Source organism: Scyliorhinus canicula, chromosome 1, assembly GCF_902713615.1.
Source record: "Scyliorhinus canicula chromosome 1, sScyCan1.1, whole genome shotgun sequence".
Taxonomy (NCBI): Eukaryota; Metazoa; Chordata; class Chondrichthyes; order Carcharhiniformes; family Scyliorhinidae; genus Scyliorhinus; species Scyliorhinus canicula.
Genome location: NC_052146.1, coordinates 291,057,273 through 291,079,870, shown reverse-complemented (window position 1 = coordinate 291,079,870; position 22,598 = coordinate 291,057,273). Strand labels below are relative to the sequence as shown.

General features: G+C 47.0%; 1 protein-coding gene across 13 annotated transcripts in view; it reads left to right on the top strand.

The window, feature by feature from the left end:
- The window catches only part of cep170aa (centrosomal protein 170Aa), a 198,809-nt gene extending 189,526 nt beyond the window's left edge, over nt 1-9,283 (top strand). For all 13 annotated transcript variants that reach the window (XM_038815096.1, XM_038815157.1, XM_038815166.1 and 10 more), the window contains 2 exons: nt 466-517; nt 5,619-9,283. In XM_038815096.1, the coding sequence (XP_038671024.1) occupies nt 466-517; nt 5,619-5,824 (258 nt within the window). In that variant the 3' untranslated portion in view covers nt 5,825-9,283. The remainder of the gene's footprint in view (nt 1-465; nt 518-5,618) is intronic.
- The last annotated feature ends 13,315 nt before the right edge of the window (nt 9,284-22,598 follow it).

Below are 22,598 nucleotides of genomic sequence, written 5' to 3'. Positions count from 1 at the left end.
GCAGCACCTTCATCAGGTGAATGGCAGTTTGCGGTGTCGATGGTAGCCATGATGTGGAGATGCCGGCGTGGATTGGGGTGGGCACAGTAAGAAGTCTTACAACACCAGGTTAAAGGTTTGTTTCGAATCACTAGCTTTCGAAGCTAGTGATTCACCTGATGAAGGGGCTACGCTCCGAAAGCTAATGATTCAAAACAAACCTGTTGGACTTTAACCTGATGTAAGACTTCTTGCTGTGCCCACCCCAGTCCAACGCCGGCATCTCCACATCTAAGTTATCATGTAATTCCCTCTCACTTACAGTAGTTTCTCTTTGCAATCTTTCCAGGAGAATATTGTGTTTAATCTCACAATTGATCAGCAATTAGTGTCAGTATTGAGGCCTGAGTTAATAATGGTTAATATATTAAATGTGTTTCTGAAGTTTCAAAAGTCCAGAACATATGAATTACAATTTTTTTAAAGGAGATTTCATCAATCCTGCAAGAGTTGAAAAAGGTAGAGAAACAGCTACAAGGTAAGTTGCATTCCACAATTTTCAATTTTTTCTACCCGATATCTCATTGGCATTCTGCAAATTACTACTTATGTTTCAGATGCTGATTCAACGGAATTTAGAAATGGTAGAATTATGTCATCTGTTATTGGTTGTTTCATATTTCTTGCAATCATCTTGTTCTAATATTACAAGCCAGATGATCTTCATGGTATACAAAGTCTGGTGATGTGTAACCATTAGTGCTTGGCAGGTTCAGTTATTCCATTCTCCAGGCCATTTTTAAAGCTTTCAGACCATGCACTATTACTGGATCATACCATAATATTGCAGAAATAAGGCTACTTGGGTGTAGTTTTATTGATTTTAGTATTGACTTTATGCTGAGCAATTAAAGTTAAATAATAAACATACCATATTTATTCTCTCTGCTTCTTTCTTTCTATATTGTTTGAACTTGGATTTGATTTCTGTTGTGCCGTATTCAACTGCATTTTACATCATTTTAAATTATGTAACTTTATTTTAAAATATTTTTATTCTCCTTTTTCACATTTTAATCCAAATTTACACCCAGCAACAAACAATCAACGGTAACAAATACAATGTCAATCAATCTCCTGGCCAACAATTCCTTCCTCCCACCAACCCCCAAACAACCCTCCACATTTTAAATACAAACATCAAAGAAAAGGATTCAAGAATCCACCATCCACCCATTCATAGTCGCCAAAAACACAGTCCAACCTCCCCCCTCCCCAATGTTCAATGTCAACCAATTCTTGAAAGTGCGTAATAAACAAAGCCCATGAATTGTAGAACCCTTCCATCCTTTCCCTCGACTCAAACTTCACCTTTTCAAGTGTTAAAAACTCCAACAGAACCCTCTCCACGCAAGGGCACAGGGTGAAGAAACTGACCTCCACCCCAACAGGATCCACCTTCGGACGATCAGCGAGGCAAAGGCTAAAACATCTGCCTCCGCACCGGCTTCAAATCCTGGCCAAATCCGGTACCCTGAGTATGGCCTCCAGAGGACCCAGCTCAAGCCTCATATGTACCACCTTTGAAATTACTCTGAACACCTCCCTCCAATATCCCTCAGATTTGGACAGGACAAAAACATATGAACATGGTTTGCGGCACCGCACAACGTTCACAAACATTGGGCAGCACAGTAGCAAAGTGGTTAGCACAGTTGCTTCATAGCTCCAGGTTCGATTCCCGGCATGGGTCACTGACTGCGCGGAGTCTGTACATTCTCCCCATGTCTGCGTGGGTTTCCTCCTGGTGCTCCGGTTTCCTCCCACAGTCCAAAGATGTGCAGGTTAGGTGGATTGGCCATGCTAAATTGCCCTTGCTGTCCAAAAAGGATAGGTGGGGTTACTGGGTTACGGGGATAGGTTGGAAGTGTGGGCTTAAATGGGGTGCTCTTTCCAAGGGCCGATGGGCCGAATGGCCTCCTTCATGTAAATTCTATGATCCTCTACCCCCTCAAAGAGTCGGCTCACCCTCGCCTTTGTGAGGTCCGCCTGTACACCACCTTGAGCTGTATCGCTCCAACCTTGTGCACGAAGTTGAGGCATTTACCCTCCAGAGCACCTCACAACACAACCCCTCCTCCATGCTCTCTCCCAACTCTTCCTCCCACTTTGCCTTAATCCCCTCCAGTGGTGCCTTCTCTTCTCCCAGAATTGCTGACATAAGAACATAAGAACTAGGAGCAGGAGTAGGCCATCTGGCCCCTCGAGCCTGCTCCGCCATTCAATGAGATCATGGCTGATCTTTTGTGGACTCAGCTCCACTTTCCGGCCCGAACACCATAACCCTTAATCCCTTTATTCTTCAAAAAACTATCTATCTTTACCTTAAAAACATGTAATGAAGGAGCCTCAACTGCTTCACTGGGCAAGGAATTCCATAGATTCACAACCCTTTGAGTGAAGAAGTTCCTCCTAAACTCAGTCCTAAATCTACTTCCCCTTATTTTGAGGCTATGTCCCCCTCCTTCAATTCTCCTGCCATCAGCATCTCCTCTAACAGTGTGGAGGCCAGCGCCACCTGAAAGCTCTGTATCTCCTTCCATGCGAAATCTCGGACCTGCATATACCTAAATATTTCCCCCAGCTCCTTTAATCCCGCAAACCGGGCCCCCTTCTCCTCCCATCTCGAAAACTACCATCCCCTTCCCTGGCTCAAATCTGTAATTCCCCCGAATTGGCATTTCCCTTGACCCCGCCCCCAGCCTAAAGTGCTGACGCAACTGCCTCCAGATTTTCAATGTCGCTACTACTACCGGACTCCAAGTATTTCCCCGGGGCCATCAGTCCCGACTCCCTATGCAAACTCTCCTCCATTGTAACCCACTGGCAGTCATTTCCGCTCCGCCCCACCCCCAACCCAGCTCCTCACCTTCACAGCGTTCGCCGCCCAGAAATAATAGAGTGAATTTGGAAGACCCAATCCCCCTGACAGCACCTTCCTAATCTAGCCCCCCCCCACCCACCCATATAAAAGAGGTAATCACCTTTTCGACCTCCTTGAAAAATGCCTTTGGCAGGCAATGAAAAATAAACAAGAATTGCGGCAACACGTTTACTTCGCTTGCCTGTACCCGGCCTGCCTGCGATAGAGGGAGACCATCCCACCTTGTCAGATCTGCTTTCACCCTCCCCACCAGACTAGTAATGTTATACCAAGGGAGACTCCCCCGCCAATCTCGTGCCACCTGCACCCCCAGATATCTAAAGTGAGTGCCCGCTCTATGGAATGGTAGCCCCCACCCCTGTCCGAGACACCACAAACTATTCACTTTTGTCTAACTTTAGTTTATATCCTGAAAAAGACTCAAACATTCGAAGCAGCTCCAATATGCCACCCATCGACACACTCGGTTCCGATACATACAACTGCAAGTCGTCCGCATACAAAGATACTCTATGCTCTATCTCCCCCCCCACCCCCGCACTGTCCCTTTCCACACCTCTGAACCCCTCAGCGCGATGGCCAAAGGCTCAATCGCAAGCGCGAACAACAGGGGGACATAGGACATCCCTACCTGGTCCCACGGTGCAGAGCGAAATATCCCAAATTCATGTTATTCGTACCGAAACGGCTCCCTGTACAGCAGCCTTACCCAATCTACAAATCGTGGCCCAATCCCAAACTGCTCCAGAACCGCCATCAGATACCCCCACTCTACTCAGTCATACAATGCCACAACCACCCCGTCTCCTTCCCCTCCGCCGGTGTCATGACCACGTTCAATACCCTCCTAATGTTCGAAAAGAGCTGCCTCCCTTTCACAAACCCCGTCTGATCTTCCCCTATCACCTTCGGGAGGCACTCCTCCAACCTACCCGTCAACACCTTTGCATCCATATTCAAGAGTGGTATGGGCCTTTACGACCCACACTCTATCGGATCCTTCTCCTTGAGCAGCAGGGAGATCGATGCCTGCCCCAAAGTCTGTGGTAACACCCCGTTCCCTATTGCCTCCTCAAATATCCACACTATCCTTGGCGCCAACTTATCTTTAAATTTCTTGTAATATTCCACTGGAAACCCATCTGGTCCTGCTACTTCCCTGACTGCATCCTCCCAATCGCATCTTTTATCTCCTACTCCACTTTCGCCCCCTCCAATATTGCCCTGTCCCCCGCCCCCCCCATCTCCGATATTCCAAACCATCCAGGAATTCCTGCATTTCCCGATCCTCCCCAGGTGGCTCTGACTTATACAATCTCTCATAAATCTCCTCAAACACCCTATTAATCTGATCTGGAGCCACCACCAACTTCTCTGTGCTATCCCGCACCTGAACAATTTCCCTCGCCGCCATCTCCCTCTGAGGTTGACTAGCCAGCATGCATCCTGCCTTCTCTCCATACTCGTAGACTGCTCCCCTCACCTGCCTCAATTGGCGCACCACCTTCCTTGTGGACAGCCGGTCAAAACTCGCCTGCAACTCCTTCCTCTTTTCCAAGTGTTGGATCCACATCCTCTGCATACTTCCTAACCCACTTCCAACATCTCATCTATTAACCTTTACTGTTCCACCCTCTCCTCCTTATCCACGTTTGCCTTAAACAATATCACCTCCCCCCTCACCACTACCTTCAAAGCTTCCCATACCACCACCTGCGAGACCTCACCCGTACAATCAAACCGCACATATTCCTCGATCACTTTCCCAATCGTGTCACAAAACCCTCAGTCCCCCAACAGCTCCACATCCAATCTCCACCCCGTCTCTGCACTATTCCTTTCTCCAACACCATATCAACCCAGTGTGGTGCATGGTCCAATATCGCAATTGTCGAATATTACGACCCCTTGACCCCGGCCAACAGCGACTTCCCCACCACGAAATAATCTATCCGTGAATAGGCCTTATGAACTGAAGGGAAGAAAGAATACACCCGCTCCCCCGAGTGCAAGAACCTCCAAGCGTCCACTCATCCCATTTCCACCATTAGCCCAGCCAACGCCTTCGCTCCCCCTGAATGGGTAAGCGATCGCGGTCGTGACCTGTCCAATTTTGGCTCCTGCACCATATTCCAGTCTCCACCCACTATGAATTCATGTGGATCCAAGATGGGGATGGCCCCACACATCTTCTTTACAAACCCAGCATCATCCCAATGCCACCAATCTCCCTTCCAATGCCCCTGTCACTATTATGTATCTACCTCCCTGATCTGCTACATAATTTAAAATATGCCTGCTTTTCTCAGGCTCTATCATGACAGAAAATCAGTTCAAGAGACTTCTCTCCCCACTCATAGCAAGCACTTTAATTCTAAAGTTTCAAATCATTGAACTACTACTGTGTCATATGACCTCGTTTCTATAAAATATTGTGGACCTAAGAAATATCTTAAATGCCATTTTGAACATATTTCAGGGAGACAAGCCAACTTTGGATCTGCTACAATATGGTTATGTAACTGGAAAGTGCTTTTATAATAAAAATGCTTTCCAGCAATGAGAGTGAGCATTAATTTCACATGAAATATAACTTTAAGAGAAAAGTGTGAGGAAAGTTCTGACAGGTTTTTCATTGTTACTTGTGATCCATTGAAATCACTTATTTAACAGTCACTGTGTTTTTCCTTTTTAGCCATCAGTGTGATGATTGATCCAGATGGTGTTTTGGATTCAGCATGTGGTCTGAAATTATCAAGTCCCAGTTTGCCCGAACAAGCCAAGCACAAGACCAGTTCAACCCGAAGTCCTCAGATTACAGCTTCCAAGTCTGACTACAGCAACCATTTCAACCAATATGAACGCAATGGGGAGGACAAAGATAATTCTTTGCATGAGTAACACTATTTTTTGTAGTCTATTTAAAGTGGCAGAGCTGTACCATCAGGCACAGCATTTTTGATCTGGCCTGTTGTTGAGAACATTATGCTTGCCACTTAACTAGCCTTGAAAGTATTTTCCTGCTTTCTGTGGTGCTTTCGTTACCACATTACTTTTGCTACAACTGTAAGCTTTGCATCCATTCAATGATGAAACATTACGGAGAAGAAAAGTCACATTATCAGATGTGAGCAGTGAAATGTGAACCACATTCAACAGCTGTCCTAACCTCGGTATCCTCTTCAAAACGAAATGGGGAAGCAAATTGGCATTACTATTGTAACTGGAATATTGTGTTTAAGCACTGTGTAAAATAGACTAATGTATAGGCAACACAAGCTAAGAATATCAAAAACATTGGTGCCAATCTGCTCAGTACAGGTCAGTTGAACAATGTTCTGCTGAAGCAGAGGACTGCTGTTTGTTATTTATCTGTGTTTAGTATGTCAACAACAGACTCTACATAGGATATTGCTTAACTGTACAAAGTAGAAAACATATTCAGCAATTATTGTAATATTGTGGGGGGAAAAACCTGCTTTATGCTGTGGTCAGAAGTAGGTTGATGACATGTAATGCTAAAAGTCCTGTTGATTACAACATTTTTAGCATTATGCATTATTGCACTATTAGCAACAACATGTGAGCTAAAGGATGGGAGCATTACATTGGAAATTGAGTTTTGTATTCTTTATCCATTAGATTTAAACAGAACCATAAACTGGAAAAAGATGACAGTTGTATTAACTTTGTAGAATTTGACTAAAGGCTTACACTCATGCTTTGCCAGTTCTTCAGAACAATTGCGATACTTTCATTGTTCTACATTGATCAACTTGTTGAGAGGGCCACTTTCAAATCTTGGCTCGTAAGTGATTCACTCCTATAAAAAATCTCAATCACCTAACTTTAGTTGTACAACATCAATGTGTATTAAATATTAAAAGCAAACTGTAATGGATTAAGTGAGGCAGCGCACACTTTCAATTCCCTGGCATAGTTTTACATCTAATTTAAGCTGATGGGAGGAAAGTCTTCTCTTGTGAACTTGCCTCATCGCTGTAAAATTTGTTTAGGGCATTCTCAATTCAGTTATTTTTTTGGTCAATGGTCAAGAAGATAAAATTGCTCATAATGGGCAGTCCACTAAAGTATAGATAGGTTATCACACTGGGACTCTGATTACAGTTCCCAGCATTGTACTTTAGAGGCAAGTTTACTCCATTCTGTTTGTTTGATGGTGGCAAGTGCGTCCCATTCTCCATCAGTGAGGCTCCTTACCTTAAATATTATTGAAACTGGAATAGGAAAAAATCTTTCTTGGCTCCAAACTCATTCAAAAAAAGCAGTAGGAAAAATGTCATCCTGTTCCCCCAAATAAAATTGGCTTTGTCAATTCAATGAATTTCATAATGATCACAGTCACAGTGCAGAACAGTTTGTTACTCTTTACGTTGTAATATCACGCAGTTAGCTGCATAAATAATGCCAGTGGGAAGTGGAAACATGAATGATGCATTTTGTATAACTGAGGTTGGGTTTAGGATATGTTACGAAGATTTTGGCGATCTAAACAAAATCTTCCTGAGAGCATGTGATGTCAATACTGGGGAGCAAGCTGTATTCTCTCTAACTGATGTTATTTATGTTGATTGACATAAATCAAAATAAAACTTCACAATTGTCATTAAAGGAAACAGTAATTCTAACCCATTTAAGGTTTTTATAACAATTTATATCTGTTTAGTTATGTTTTGTTCAGGTCAAATTAATCTTTGTATATAGGTAGTACCAATTTCTCTACTCCTTTTAGTTCCTTGCCCCCTCCCTGAATCATACACTCTGTGCTCAGAAAAACATGTATAAACTACAAGCCTTTCACTAATGTTACTGTGACTTTGCTGCTAGAAAGTTTTGAGTGTAGCGTGGTCTCCTTCTCATTTTTTTGGTGCCTCTAACAATCTAGTTGCAATTGAACCTGGCAGCTCTGATCTGCCTGCCTCACACTCTCTGAGCCATGCATTCTTGGCACTGAGTGCATTGCAACCATAGAATGCCCAGCAAACTTGCTTTGAAATTGTTTTGTACTAAATATTGAGACTGAATGTTGACTGAATCAATTTCGATGATGGGTTGAGTAATGGTGATGATTCAGTTAATACTGCCTGGCTTGTTACAGAAGGGATTAAAAGTTGATTGCTTTTTCTACAAATACTGCATGATCCAGCATCAGTTGTATAGTGATATAGGAGAATTGTAGAAAGAAAGGAGGTTCAACAGACAGCAACACCAATTCCATTTCCTTTGGGTTTCATGCAATATGTAAGTGGATAATCCAAAGGTGCACTAAAGAGATAGTACCTTCAGCTCTAATTTCATTTTATATTTTAACTTGATTCAAATAATACTAAAAGTAATAACAACCCCATTTTGCTGTTCTCAAAATATCGGCATCTTTTCTGAGTTGATTGCATACAAGCAAGACAAGACCTTTGGAAAAAGTTTTCAATTTATTGGTATTGTTAGTCTTCTAGACTCAGCATTGGTCCAGATTACCCCAATCCACTAACTAGCATTCTAACACTGAAGCTGTTACCCAAAAGCGTACAGTAGTTGAACGACTAAGCAATAATCAAGGTGTATATTTAGGGTTTGCACCAACAGATTTTTCTCTCACTTCTCTATTCAATTATGACATTGCCGGATTATGAGTTGCCTGTGATGCTGTGAATATGTATATTTCTCAAGTTTAATTTACTATATTCCATAATTTTGAAAAGCAAAATTGATCTGTATATTCTAGTTAACATTAACTAAGTAGGAGCTTACCACATACCAATTAATGGTGTGAACTCAGTGATGCAAAACACTGTGCAATATTAAACCAATGTCAGCCCTTAATAACTAGAAACAGACATTAAGTTGACGATATAGTATCGCTCCCAATCTAATTTTAAATACACTGTTGGACAAAACGCCTGTTGAATATTGTGTGGATTAAAAGTAATGCTTTTTTTAAAAATCTGAACTTTAAGGGATATTGAGACTACCAAACGTTGCCTATATTTTTTCCACATCCCCACCCATCTCTCCCTTCGGCTAGAAGCTATTACAATAGCAAAAGCAGAATTTTACCCCATAGATGGAAAGTATGAGATGGTATATGACAGAGCTTCTCTAGTAAATAGCAATGAAGTGAGTTTTCCAACTTCTAAACATGCTAGCTAAGCACTTCACTTTCTTGTTGATTCATGTGTTTACACATTTGTGTTGTAATTTGTAATATTGTCTTTGTTTTGCAGTTATATAATTTTCTCCTGATTTTGTACGAACATATTGGCTCTATTTATTTTTATTTGGTTATGTATGTTCATTTGTATTTTTACATTTCTAATGTATTCAAATAAAGTTCTTTTCCCAGATCTTTGCCACTGAGAATGATTGTTACAAAACAAAATGGTCATCACTGACTGATACGTGAGGATGTCTTGACATTTTAGTAATAAAATACAGTTCCTTTTGCACACATGGTGGATCCTTCAGATGCTTGAATGACCGTACCAACAATTAATAAGTTCATGGAAGCATTGATGACTGCAAGCTGATATACAACAGGCTTCAAATAACAGTGTTCTTGAGGTGATCCTCTTGATCCATCTATCTGTCCTATCTTGCCTCCACACTGCCATGGCTTTTTGCCCAATTCCTAGTTGTAAGCCTCATTTTTATAGAAAGTCACAAATTGGATTGTGGGCATTTACATGAAGACGAGAGTGGAATGAATAGGCAGCTCGTGAGCAGAGTGAGCCAAATCTTGAATGTAAGTTTTCTCTCTTCCCTCGGATTGCAAAATGTTATACACCAGAGTTGGGAAGTAAGAGAGCACCAGATATTTTTTTAATATTTTACAATTAATACTATTACAATTTTATGGTCGACACTAATGATCTGTTTCAATATTAGTGGTCTACCTCAGTGGTTCCCAAACTTTTCCTTTAAGTGGCTTCTGGCCGACAGAAGTTGAACTTTTCTATCAAGAGGGGTATTAAAAGCACCGCGATTTCTAATAATTCATGATGCACACTCACAAATACATTGCACTTGTCACAGCACATTTACCTGAAATAAGCCTACCAGTGGATCACCCCTTTATGAGAAGGATGATGTTGTTTTGCAGATATGAAATGCTTGATGTCAAGTTCCAGGGATGACAGTCTCAGCCAGCGATCTGGTTCAATGTTAAGTTTGTTGAGATATTTGATCTGCAATGCGGTAAGCCCTGAAAATCCTATTTCGCAAAGGTAGGTTGTAGGGAAAGACATCCAAAACTTTACTGCCTTGTGGGACAGTTCTGGGTATTCAGAGGCATCTTTAAGCCAAAGGTCATTCAGGTAGTTCTGAGAGAAATCCACTTTAAAGCACTGTATGGCTGTCTTGCTCTCTTGAGATCACGAAGAAAGAAGATGTTGGTTGCTGCCCAACTTGCGCAACTTAGGTGAGCTTAAAACTGGAAGATATCACCAGCAGGTTACCTCATGAGTTTGCAGACCCATGACCTCTACTATCTGAAAATACAAGAGCAACAGGCACATGAGAATACTACCACCTACAAGTTCCCCTCTATGCCACTCACCATCCTGACTTGGAAATATAACGCAGTTCCTTCACTGTCACTGAGTCAAGATTGGATTTTTCATTTAATTCCCTCCCTGACACCACGGTAGGTGTACCTACACCACATGGACCGGCAGATCAAGAAAGCATCCAATACCACCTTCTCAAGGGCAATAAATGCTGGCATTGCCAACGACGGCCACAAATTACAAAAGAATAGAAAGAATATGGTGTAAATACTACATCAAAGGTATGAAAGGCAATTCTCTTGTTTGTCATAGGAAATCTAGTGTACTGGACAACATTTAAAAAACCGCTACGTTTTCTGTTCATGGGACCTGGTTGCGCATAAATTGACTTAAGTGACTCCATGGAAAGCAAGACATTGGCTGTAAAATGATTCTCAACAAATGGCTATATAAACACAAGTTTTTCTTTCAACTAATTGTGAAATACCTTGCATGTCCTTTTGTTGCTCCAAACTGAGATATATAAATTTAACCAGAGTTTCTTCCTGCTATATCACAATACAGATTGGCAATTTACAGGCACTATTCTAGTCATTCATATGTCATAATGTTTAGCTCATTTAATAATTTGAGGAAAACGGAAGCTTCTATTGTTTTGGAATTGTTTTAATGGAAAAAAAAACTTCCATTACAATCCCTATTCTGCTTATTAGTCCATCTTATTTCTGATTGTAATTTCAACTGGAATTACAAACCTGGTTTATGACATGTTAATTGATTTTTTTCATTGCCAATTTAGAGCAATGGTGTATTTAGTAGTAAAACATTCTATAGTTTGCTCTGTAAAACCCTATCTATACAAGTTACCTCATAAGTAAGCAACAACAGCCATTAAAGTTACATAGTGCTTTTAATGTAATGAAACATCCCAATGGGCTGTTTAAAAACAAGATTTGACACTATGCCACATAAGGAAATATTAGGTTAGATGTTCAAACACTTAGTCAAAGAGGTAGGTTTTAATTTTCTTAAAGGAGAAAAGCAAGGTGGAGGGGTGCAGGGAAGGTATCTCGGTGCTAGGCAACTGAAGACACAACTACCAATGGAGACATAATTATGACTGGTAATGGACAATAGGCCAGAATTAGAAGAGAGCAGATGGAGGAAATTAGAGAGATAGGGATATTCTGGGCCATGGAAGGGTTTGAAAATCAGTGTGAGAATTTTAAAATCAATATGGTGCTTGACAGGGAGCCAATGTACGTTGGTGAGAATGGGGGCGGGGTACTTGCAATGCTGGCCATGGAGTGAGTGGTCACACACCGGGCAGCTCCTGTTGAAGGCACAGAAAAGAGCTATTTTTACCTGATACTGGGTGGAATTTTGATGAAAAGGCGTAGGTGAATGTTGGACGAGTAGTTTCTCCCGGGAGTGGTATGTCTGCTGGCTTTTAGACCCGGCAGAAAACAGTAAGAGAACAGACTAAACTGTTGGAAGCCTGTACTGCAGCAACAGCCAGTGTAAGCAAGGCGGCGGAGGAAGGGCTGATGCAAGCTGGAAGGCCCCAGATGGAGGAGGTGATGGCGTTTATTAAAGAGGAATTCCAGCAGAGAAATAAATGTGTGAGGATCGCTGAAAGGCCATCAAAGGAGCTGTGGAGCCCCTGAAGAGTTCTCTGGGACGGGTGGAGAAATGTTTGGAGGTGCAGGGATCGCAGATTTGGGAGATCGAAATAGTGATCTTGGCTCACAGCGATCATGTGGTAGCTCTGGAGCGGGTGGGGCTCCTAGGGTGCCTAAGTAAAACATTAAGGTGGAGGAGCAGGAGAATGCCTCGAGAAGGCAGAACCTGCAAATAGTGAGCTTGCCTGAAGGAGTGGAAGGTGTGAGTGCCACGAGGTACGTCTTGAAGATGCTGGCGGGGCTGGTGGCAGAAGGGGTGCTGGATAAGGCATCTGAAGTAGACCGAGCACATAGGTCCCCGAAGCAGAATCCTAGAGCTGGGGTGTCGCTGCGGGCAGTAATCATGAGACTCCACAAATTTGTGGAGAAAGAGAAGATTCTGTGATGGGCCAGAGAGAAGCGTACCTGTGACTGGGAGGGGAATAACGCCCAAATTTATCAGGGCATTGGAGCCGAGTTGGCAGAATGACGGGCAGGCTTCAACAAGGCCACGGTGGTGCCGTACCGGCGGCAGATCAGGTTTGGGTGCTCTAGCCGGCAAAATTTTGGGTGACATTCGGAGGCCAGAAATATTATTTCGAGACCCCAGAAGTGGCCAAAGACTTCATTAAGAAGCATAAACCGGGGGGAGAACTGAGGAGACAATGCTTGGGAACTGGGGTGCTGGCACTTTGTAATGGTTGGGAGCATGTTTGAAGTGGGTGTAGGGATAGGGGGATTTTCGTCTTTTTGGGGTGGGTTGCTGTTCCCACCCCCAACCCCCTCCTGTTTTATGGGGCTGTTTGTGTTTAACATTTGTTTGTTTTCTTTTGGAGAAGGCTGCCGAGAGTTCAGGCGAAGTCAGTGTTTGGGTGGGGGAGGGTAAGGTCAGCAGGAGGGCGCCTTCCTCCTTGAGCTGCGGAGTGGGGGAGGTGCCTTTGGGCGGCCGGGCTCGCAGGTGATGCTGATGAATGGAAGTGAGGTGGTAGGGGAGAAGGCTGAGGGGGGGGGGTGGGGGGGAGGCTGTTGCGACGTGACAGGGGTTTAGATTTGGCCACGCCCCAGTTGATCATGGGAGATTTTAACTGTGTCCTGGAGCCAAGGGGGGATAGGTCGAGCTCCAGGTGGATGGGTAGGGTACGAATGACAAGGGAGCTGGGGGGCGGGGGTAATGGAGAGGTGGCTCCATGGCTTTTTCAGAATCTGAGGGGAGTATTCTTTTTCACACACCCATAAGGTGTATTCAAGGATTGATTACTTTGTAGTGAGTCAGGAGACTTTGGTTGGGGTGGAGGGGGCAGAGGGATAGCTATGTAGGATCATGCATCCCACTGGCTGGAGATTCGGTTGAGAGCGGGATGAGGGCAGAGGCCTGGGTGGAGATTTGACTCGGGGGTTGTTATCGGATGGAGGTTTTTATGATAAGGTGCGGGCGGCGATTAAGGAGTATATGGAGCTGAATCAGAATGGGGAGGTGAGGCGGCCATTTTTTTGGGAAGCACTGAAGGCAATGGTCTGGGTGGAAATTATTTAGTTTAAGGCTGGTGCGGATAGGGAAAGGAGGGAGGAACATGACAGTCCAGTGAGCAAGACAGTGGAGGCGGACCAGGAATAGTCTAGGGTGGCCACCATGGAGGGATTGGCGAGGAGGAAAATGTTTCAGGGCAGTTTGACAGGCTGACAACGGGGAGGGCAGTTGGCCAACTGCATAGGGCAAGAGGGATGCAATAGGAGTATGGGGAGAAGGCGGGCCGCATGCTGGCACATCAGCTGCGTAGGCAGGCCGCGTCCAGGAAAATACTGAAGATAAGGACTGAGGCTGGGGATGTGGTGTCGAAGCCAGGGAGTATAAATGAGGTGTTTAGGGAGTACTACTAGGGACTTTACGATGAGGACCTGGAGGGAGAGGTGGGGGACGTGGGGCGGTTTCTTGACGAGCTGTAATTTCGCCAGGAGGAGGAAGCAGAGGCAGGCGCTGGAGGAGCCCCTCAGGCTGAGGAAGGTTTTGGATTGTATCAGGGGTATGATGGGTTGGATGGGTACCCGGTGGAATTTTATAAAGAATTTGCGAAGGACCTGGCACCACATCTGTTGGGGGTATTTAATGAAGCACTGGAGAAGGGGGAGTTGCCAGAGACGATGACGCAGGCAGTAATCGCACTAATCCCGAAGGACCCAGTGGAATGTGGGTCATATAGACCCATATCACTATTGAACGCAAATGTGAAAGTATTGGCCAAGTTGTTGGCGGGGAGGATAGAGGACTGTGCTCGGGGGTGGTTGCAGAAGATGAAACAGGCTTTGTGAAGGGCAGGCAGCTCGCGAGTAATATAAGATGGCTGTTGAATGTGGTGATGAATCCGTCGGGGGCTCATGGACGCGGAGGAGGCATTTGATCGGGTGGAGTGGTGGTACTTGTGCGAGTTTTGGGAAGGTTTGGCTCGCGATTTGTGGCATGGGTGCGGTTGCTGTATGTGCCACCAAAGCGAGGGTGAGGGCGAATAACATGAGCTCACGAAGCTTTGACTTACACAGGGGTACGAGGCAGGGGTGCCCGCTGTCGTCGCTGCTGTTCGCGCTGGCCATAAAGCCGTTGGCGATGGCTCTCAGGGGGTCGGCGGAGTAGCAGGGGATTATGAGGGGACAGAGGGAGCATCGGGTGTCGCTCTCATGCCGATGACCTCTTGCTGCATGTTTCAGATCCTTTGGAGAGAATGGGAAGGATTATGGGCCTGTTGGGGAGGTTTGAGGGTTTTCTGGGTCAAGCTGAATGTAGGGAAAAGTGAGGTATTCCCGGTGAATGAGCTGGGACAGTGGGTTAATTTAGGGGGGATTTAGGGGCATTTACGGTGGCGAGGGATAGGTTTAGATATCTAGGGATTCAGGTTCCGAGGGAATGGACGGGGTTCCATAAGTGGAACTTAACAAAGCTGATGGAGGAGGCCAGGGAGGATCTTAGGAGGTGGGATACACTGCACTTAACGTTGGCGGGGAGGGTCCAAATGATGAAAATGTAGATTCTGCCGAGGTTCTTGTTTGTCTTTCAGGCTATCCCGATCTTTATACTGCAGGCCTTTTTCGGAAAGTGGACACAATCATCTCTGACTTTGTATGGGCAAGGAAGGTGCTGAGGGTGGGGAGGACCCTGCTACAGAGGCATAAGGGGGGGGTTGGTGTTACCAAACATGCTTCATTATTATTGGGCGGCAAATGTGGACAAGGTGCGACGGTGATGGGAAGAAGGGGTAGCGATGGTTAGGATGGAGGAGAAATCTTGTAAGGGGTCTAGTTTGAGGGATAAGGTAATGGCAGCGTTGCCAATGGCTCCGCGTAGGTATTCAGGGAGCCCAGTGGTGCAGGCCACGGTGAAGATATGGGGCTGGATTCTCTGCCCCGCCAGCGGGATTCTCCGTTATGCCGGCCCGTCAATGGGGTTTCCCATTGTGGGGCAGCCCCACGCCATCGGGAAACCGTCGGGCGCCAGCAAATCGGAAAATCACGCCGGCGGACAAACCGCCCATGGAATCAGCTGAGGCATTTTAGGGTGGAAGGGATGTCGGTGCTAATGCCGCAGTGCGAGATTCATGAGTTTGAGCCGGGGGATGGATAGTGTATACAGTAGGTGGAGGGAAGTGGGGCTGGCCAAGGTGAGAGATTTGTATTTGGAGGAAGGGTTCACCAGTCTGGAGGAGCTAAGGGAGAGGTAGAGCTGCCGAGCGGTAGTGAGTTCAGGTATCTACAGGTTAGGGACTTTGTGTGAAAGGTCTGAAGGGGCTTCCCTAGGTTGCCAAGATACACCCTGCTGGAGTGACTCCTGCTTCCGGATGTGGAAGGGGAGGGAAGAATTGGGCATATATATATATAAGTGGCTGGGGGAGCAGGGAGGAGAGCGGGTGGTGAAGATTAAGGAGAAATGGGAAGCAGAGTTGGGAAGGGAGATCAATTGGAGAGTATGGAATGAGGCACTGCGTAGGGTAAATGGGACCTCTTCTTGTGCAAGGATGAGCCTGATACAGTTTAAGGTGGTGCACAGGGTGCATATGACTCGGGCGAGAATGAGTGGGTTCTTTCAGGGGTAGCAGATGAGTGTGAGAGGTGTGGGCGGGGGCCAGCGAATCACGCACTCATGTTTCAGTGTTGTGAAAAATTGGGAAGATTCTGGGTGGGAGTGTTCGCGGTCTTAGCCAGGATAGTTGAAGAGGAGGTGGACTCGGACCCTTTGCTGCCGATATTTGGGGTTTCAGAGAAGCCGGAGCTCATGGAGAGGAGGAAGGCCGATGTCATGGCCTTCGCCTCTCTGATTGCACGGCGACAAATTTTGCTAGAGTGGCAGTCGGCATCGCCTCCGGGGGTAGCAGCATGGTTGGGTGACCTGTACGACTTCCTGCGGTTAGAGAAGATAAAGTATGAGTTAAGGGGCTCGGCGGGGAGGTTTGAGAAAAGGAGGGGGATGTTTGTGACCGTGTTTGAGGAGTTGTTCGTCGCCAGGGTGCGGGGGGGGGGGGGGGGGGGGGGGGGGGAGGGGGGGGGGATTGCTGGGAAGTATGTTTCCCAGGATGTATTTGCTCCAACCTGTTTTGATGCATGTTTGTAATAAAATATATTTTGAAAAATACGAGAATGGGGCGAGTGATAAGTACGGGATTTGCAGCGAGTTAAGACACAGGCAACAGAGTTTCAAATGACTTCAATTTACCAAGTGTAGAATATATGACACCAGCAAGGAGTGTGTTGGATTAGTCAAATCTAGAGGTAACAAAAACATGGGTGACTATTTCAGTAGCAGATGAATTGGGACAGGCCAAATCGAGCGATGTTGCAAAGAGATTATTATGGAAAATAGGTGGTGTTAGAGATTACACAAATATGGGGCGAAATTCTCCGACCCCACGCAGGGTCGGAGAATCGGCCGGCAGCGGCGTTAATCCCGCTCCCGCAGGGTTTTTAATTCTCTGACCGGCCAAAAACCGGCGCTGTGCAAATCCCGCCGGCAGCCTCTGAAAACAGCTGGCGCCGGCGGGATTTCATTATATTTTTTTTTCCACAAATCTCCGGCCCGGATGGGCCGAAGTCCCATCACAGTACCTTTAAAACGGCGTCAACCATTGATGATGGTTGACGCCGTTCAGTGTCGGGGGGGGGGGGTTTGCGGTGGGGGGGGGGGGGTTTGCGGTGGGGGGGGGGGGTTGCGGCATCGGGGGGGGGGTTTGCGGCATCGGGGGGGGGTTGCGGCATCGGGGGGGTTGCGGCATCGGGGGGGTTGCGGCATCGGGGGGGTTGCGGCATCGGGGGGGGGTTTGGGGGGCAGCGGCGTGCAGAGAGGGGGGGCGACGGATGCCCGGGGCCAACGCACCGTTGCCCCCCCCCTCTGTACGCCGCTGCCCCCTACCCCAACCACCCCCCTCCCCACCACCCCTACCCCACTCCCCACCACCCCTACCCCCCTCCCCACCACCCCTATCCCCCTCCCCACCACCCCTATCCCCCGCCCCACCACCCCTACCCCCCTCCCCACCGCCCCTACCCCCCTCCCCACCACCCCTACCCCCCTCCCCACCACCCCTACCCCCCTCCCCACCACCCCTACCCCCCTCCCCACCAACCCTACCCCCCTCCCCACCAACCCTACCCCCCTCTCCACCACCCCTACCCCCCTCCAACGCCGCCCCCCCCATCTCTCGCAATGCCGCAACCCCCCACCCTCAACGCCGCAACCCCCCCCACGCCGCAACCCCCCACCCTCAACGCCGGTACCCACACCCCGTCCCCCTCCCTCTGAAGGCCAGTACCCACACCCCCACCCCCCTCTGAAGACCGGTACCCACACCCCCCCCCTCTCCTCCTTCCCCCTTCCTTCCTCCTCCCCCCCCTCCTTCCTCCTCCCCCCCTTCCTTCCTCCGTTAGTGGGGGGGGGGTGCGGCGTTGGAGGGGGGTAGGGGTGGTGAGGGGAGGGGGTTGGGGTAGGGGCAGCGGCGTGCAGAGGGGGGGCGACGGTGCGTTGGCCCCGGGCATCCGTCGCCCCCCTCCTCTGCACGCCGCTGCCCCTACCCCAACCCCCCCCTCACCACCCCTACCCCCTTCACCACCCCTACCCCCTTCACCACCCCTACCCCCCTACAAAGCCGCCCCCCCTCCAACGCCGCCCCCCTCCAACGCCGCCCCCCCCCTCTCAACTCAACGCCGCAAACCCCCCAACGCCGGGTCTGTCTCTCTCCTCCTGCCCCCCCCCCCCCAAATGCCGGGTCTGTCTCTCTCCTCCTCCCCCCCCCCCCCCCCAAATGCCGGTCTGTCTCTCTCTCTCCCCCCCCCCCAATGCCGGTCTGTCTCTCTCTCCCCCCCCCCCCCCCCAAAATGCCAGTCTGTCTCTCTCCTCCTCCTCCCCCCCCCCCCCCAAACGCCGGGTCTCACCACTTCCGCAGCTGGTGAAACTGACGCGTATCGCGTCAGTCAGCTGCTGGCCCCTCCGGGAACGGAGAATCGCCGCCTAAAAGAAGGCCCCCACGCCGGAGTCATCTACTCCAATTTTGCTCGCCGGAAATCGGCGTTACGACGGTCTGCAGAGAATTTCGCCCCATGATGTGTAATGAGGCAGACTTAATTAGGGAACTTAAGGTGAAGGAACCCTTAGGGAGCAGTGACCACTGTATGATAGAATTTACCCTGCAGTTGGTGAGGGAGAAGCTGCAATCAGATGTATCGGTATTACAATTAAATGAGGGTAACTACAAAGATATGAGGGAGGAGCTGGCCAGAGTTAGATTGGAGAAGGAACCGAGCAGGGAAGACAGTGGAACAGCAATGGCAGGAGTTTTTGGGGGTTATTAGGGAGGCACAGCAGAAATTCATCCCAAGGAGGAGAAAACATGCTTAGGGGAGGACAAGGCATCTATGGCTGACGAGGGATGTCGAGGACAGCATAAAAGCTAAAGAAAAAGCATACAAAGTGGCGAGAATTAGTGGGATGCCAGAGGATTGGGAAGCCTTTAAAAGTGAGCAGAGGACAACTAAAAAAGCAATAAGGGGGGAGAAGATGAAGTATGAGTGCAAGCTAGCTAGTAATATAAAGGAAGATAGGAAGAGTTTTTTTCAATATATAAAAGGTAAGAGAGAGGCAAAAATAGACATTGGACCACTGGAAAATGAGGCTGGAGTAATAATAGGAAATAAAGAATTGGCAGAAGATCTGAATAGTTACTTTGCATCAGTTTTCACGGTGGAAAAAACCAGTGCGATGTCAGAGCTCCAGAACCAGGGGGCAGAGATGAGTGCAGTGACCATTACTAAGGAGAAGGTTCTGTGGAAACTGAAAGGTCTGAACGTGGATAAGTCACCTGGACTGGATGGACTACACCCCAGGGTCCTGAAAGAGATAGCTGAGGAAATTGTGGAGGCATTGATGATGGCTTTCAGGAATCGCTGGAGGCAGGAAGGGTCCCAGAGGACTGGAAGGTGGCTAATGTATCACCACTGTTTAAGAAGGGAGGGAGGCAGAAGACGGGAAATTATAGGCCAGTTAGCCTGACTTTGGTCATTGGTAAGATTTTCGAGTCTGTTATTAAAGATGAGATTGCGAAGTACTTGTAAGTGAATGGTAAAATAGGACTGAGTCAGCACGGCTTTGTCAAAGGGAGGTCGTGTTTGACAACTCTGTTAAGAGTTCTTTGAGGAGGCAACAAGGAAGTTAGACAAAGGAGAACCAGTGGACGTGATTATTTAGATTTTCGAAGGCCTTTGACAAGGTGCCGCATAGGAGACTGTTAAATAAGTTAGGAGCCCATTGTGTTCAGGGTAAGATAGAGGATTGGCTGACTAGCAGAAGGCAGAGAGTGGATATAAAGGGGTATTTTTCAGGATGGCAGCCGGTGACTAGTGGTGTGCCTCAGAGGTCTGTGCTGGGACCACAACTTTTCACAATATACATTGATTATCTGGAAGAAGGAACTGAAGGCACTGTTGCTAAGTTTGCAGATGATACAAAGATCTGTAGATGGACAAGACCAGGGAGGTACTTCTGAGGCTGTATAAGGCTCTGGTCAGACCCCATCTGGAGTATTGTGAGCAGTTTTGGCCCCGTATCCAAGGAAGGATGTGCTGGCCTTGGAAATGGTCCAGAGGAGGTTCACAAGAATCATCTCTGGAATGAAGAACTTGTCGTATGGGGAACAGTTGAGGACTCTGGGTCTGTACTCGTTGGAGTTTAGAAGGATGAGAGGGGATCTTATTGAAACTTACAGGATACTGCGAGGCCTGGATAGAGTGGAAGTGGAGAGGATGTTTCCACTTGTAGGAGAAACTATAACCAGAGGACACCATCTCAGACTAAAGGGACGATCCTTTAAAACAGAGATGAGGAGGAGGTTCGTCAGCCAGAGGGTGGTGAATCTGTGGAACTCTTTGCCGCAGAAGAATGTGGAAGCCAAATCACTATGTCTTTAAAACAGAGATAGATTCTTGATTAATAAGGGGATCAGGGGCTATGGGGAGAAGGCAGGAGAATAGAGATGGGAAAATATCAGCCATGACTAATGGCAGAGCAGACTCGATGGGCCGAGTGGCCTAATTCTGCTCCTATGTCTTATGGTCTTATGGAACCTCACCTCGGGATCAAATATGATAACAAGGTTGCAAACAAACTGGCTTAATCTTAAAATGGTTGCCAGGAGAGGGATGAAATCAACATGATACTGAGTATGGAACAGGACTGAAAATAATGGCTTCAGACTTCCCAATATTTAATTGGAGAACTTTTCTGCTCATCTAGTACAATGTCTGATAATTAAAGTCACATTTCTAGGAGGGTTTTCTACGTAGACCAGTAAAATGATTTTGGGAAAATGTTTAATTGAAACTGGCTCGCTTTCTGGAATTTGTGACCGTGAATTCAAACGCAAAAGGAAAATATTGTGCATGCTAGAAATCTGAAATTAAGAAAAACAAAAATGCTGGGAATGTGCAGCAGGTCAGACAGAAAAACTGGAAAGAAACAGAGTTGACACTTCAGGTTGAGACGACCTGTCACCGGAGCTGGTGAATTCAAAAGTGAATTTAAATGGTCACTTCTTTTTTTTTTAAATAATTTTTATTAAGATTTTCACAAAATATAAACAACAAAACAATATTAACAGAATAACCATTGTAAAAACCCAAGAACAACCACCCCCCCTCCCCCCCAGCAACTACAAAAACAAATAAAAGCAAACAACAGAAAGGAAAGAGTAACGCCCGCCACATCCCACAAACCCATGTACGCACTTCTCCCTTCCCCCAAACCCAATCCCCCCCCCCCCCCCCCGGGTGGCTGCTGCTGCCGGCCTATTTCCCTACCGTTCCGCCAGGAAGTCCAGGAAAGGCTGCCACCGCCTAAAGAACCCCTGTACTGATCCCCTCAGGGCAAATTTCACCTTCTTAAATGGTCACTTCTGACCAACGCACATGTTGCCATTACACTTCTGCTGTGGCCGTAGTTCAAATTCTGCCATTTGTAATTGTACGTTCAATCTCGCAACTGCATAGACTTCGCCGGTCCATTTGCCACTATTATGTCGAAATAAATTTGTTGCATTTTTATTTCCAGAGAGTCTAGAAGATTATTTCAAAGAATTAGAAAGTAAACCATATGTCAACAATATCAATGCAGCAAACAGATTGGTCACAATATGTCTGCATATCCACCTTTGATGCTCTTCCCAGCAAAGCTTTCACTTTCCATTCTGAGTCATTCTTGGTATACCTCCATCTTTGCTTTTTCAAGTCTAGGAGGTGCTAAGATAAGCATATCTGGAGAGCATATCTTAGAAATCCACCAACCGATCTGGTTGAGTCATATCGAGCTATTAGTCTTCACTATCCTCTGCAAAACTGCCCACAACTTCATGGTTACCTTGGATAGTAAAACCAACTTATGTTTATAATGATGCCCCCCGGCGGGCAGGGAGGTGGAGGTAGTGGTGGCGATGGACGCTGAGAAGGCCTTTCACCGGGTGGAGTGGGACTATCTATGGGAGGTGCTCGGACGATTTGGGTTTGGGGAGGGACTGGTGGATTGGATCAAATTATTACATCAGGCCCCGAGGGCCAGCGTCAGGACTAACAGAGAAGTGTCGGAGCACTTTAGGCTGTACCGAGGGACCAGACAGGGCTGCCCGCTCTCCCTGCTGCTGTTTGCGCTGGCCATAGAGCCGCTGGCGATTGCGCTGAGAGCCGCAGAGGGATGGAAGGGGATGGTGAAGGGCAGGGTAGAACATAGAGTCTCTCTTTACGCAGACGACCTGCTCCTGTACGTGTCGGACCCAGTGGCCGGGATGGGAAGTATACTGGGAATGTTGAGGAAGTTCGGCCAGTTTTCAGGATACAAATTAAATACGGCCAAGAGTGAAATGTTTGTGGTACAGGCAAGGGGCCAGGAGAACAGATTGAGAGGGCTACCGTTTAGGCTGGTTGAGGAAAATTTCCGGTATTTGGGAATCCAGGTGGCACGAGACTGGGGCAGGC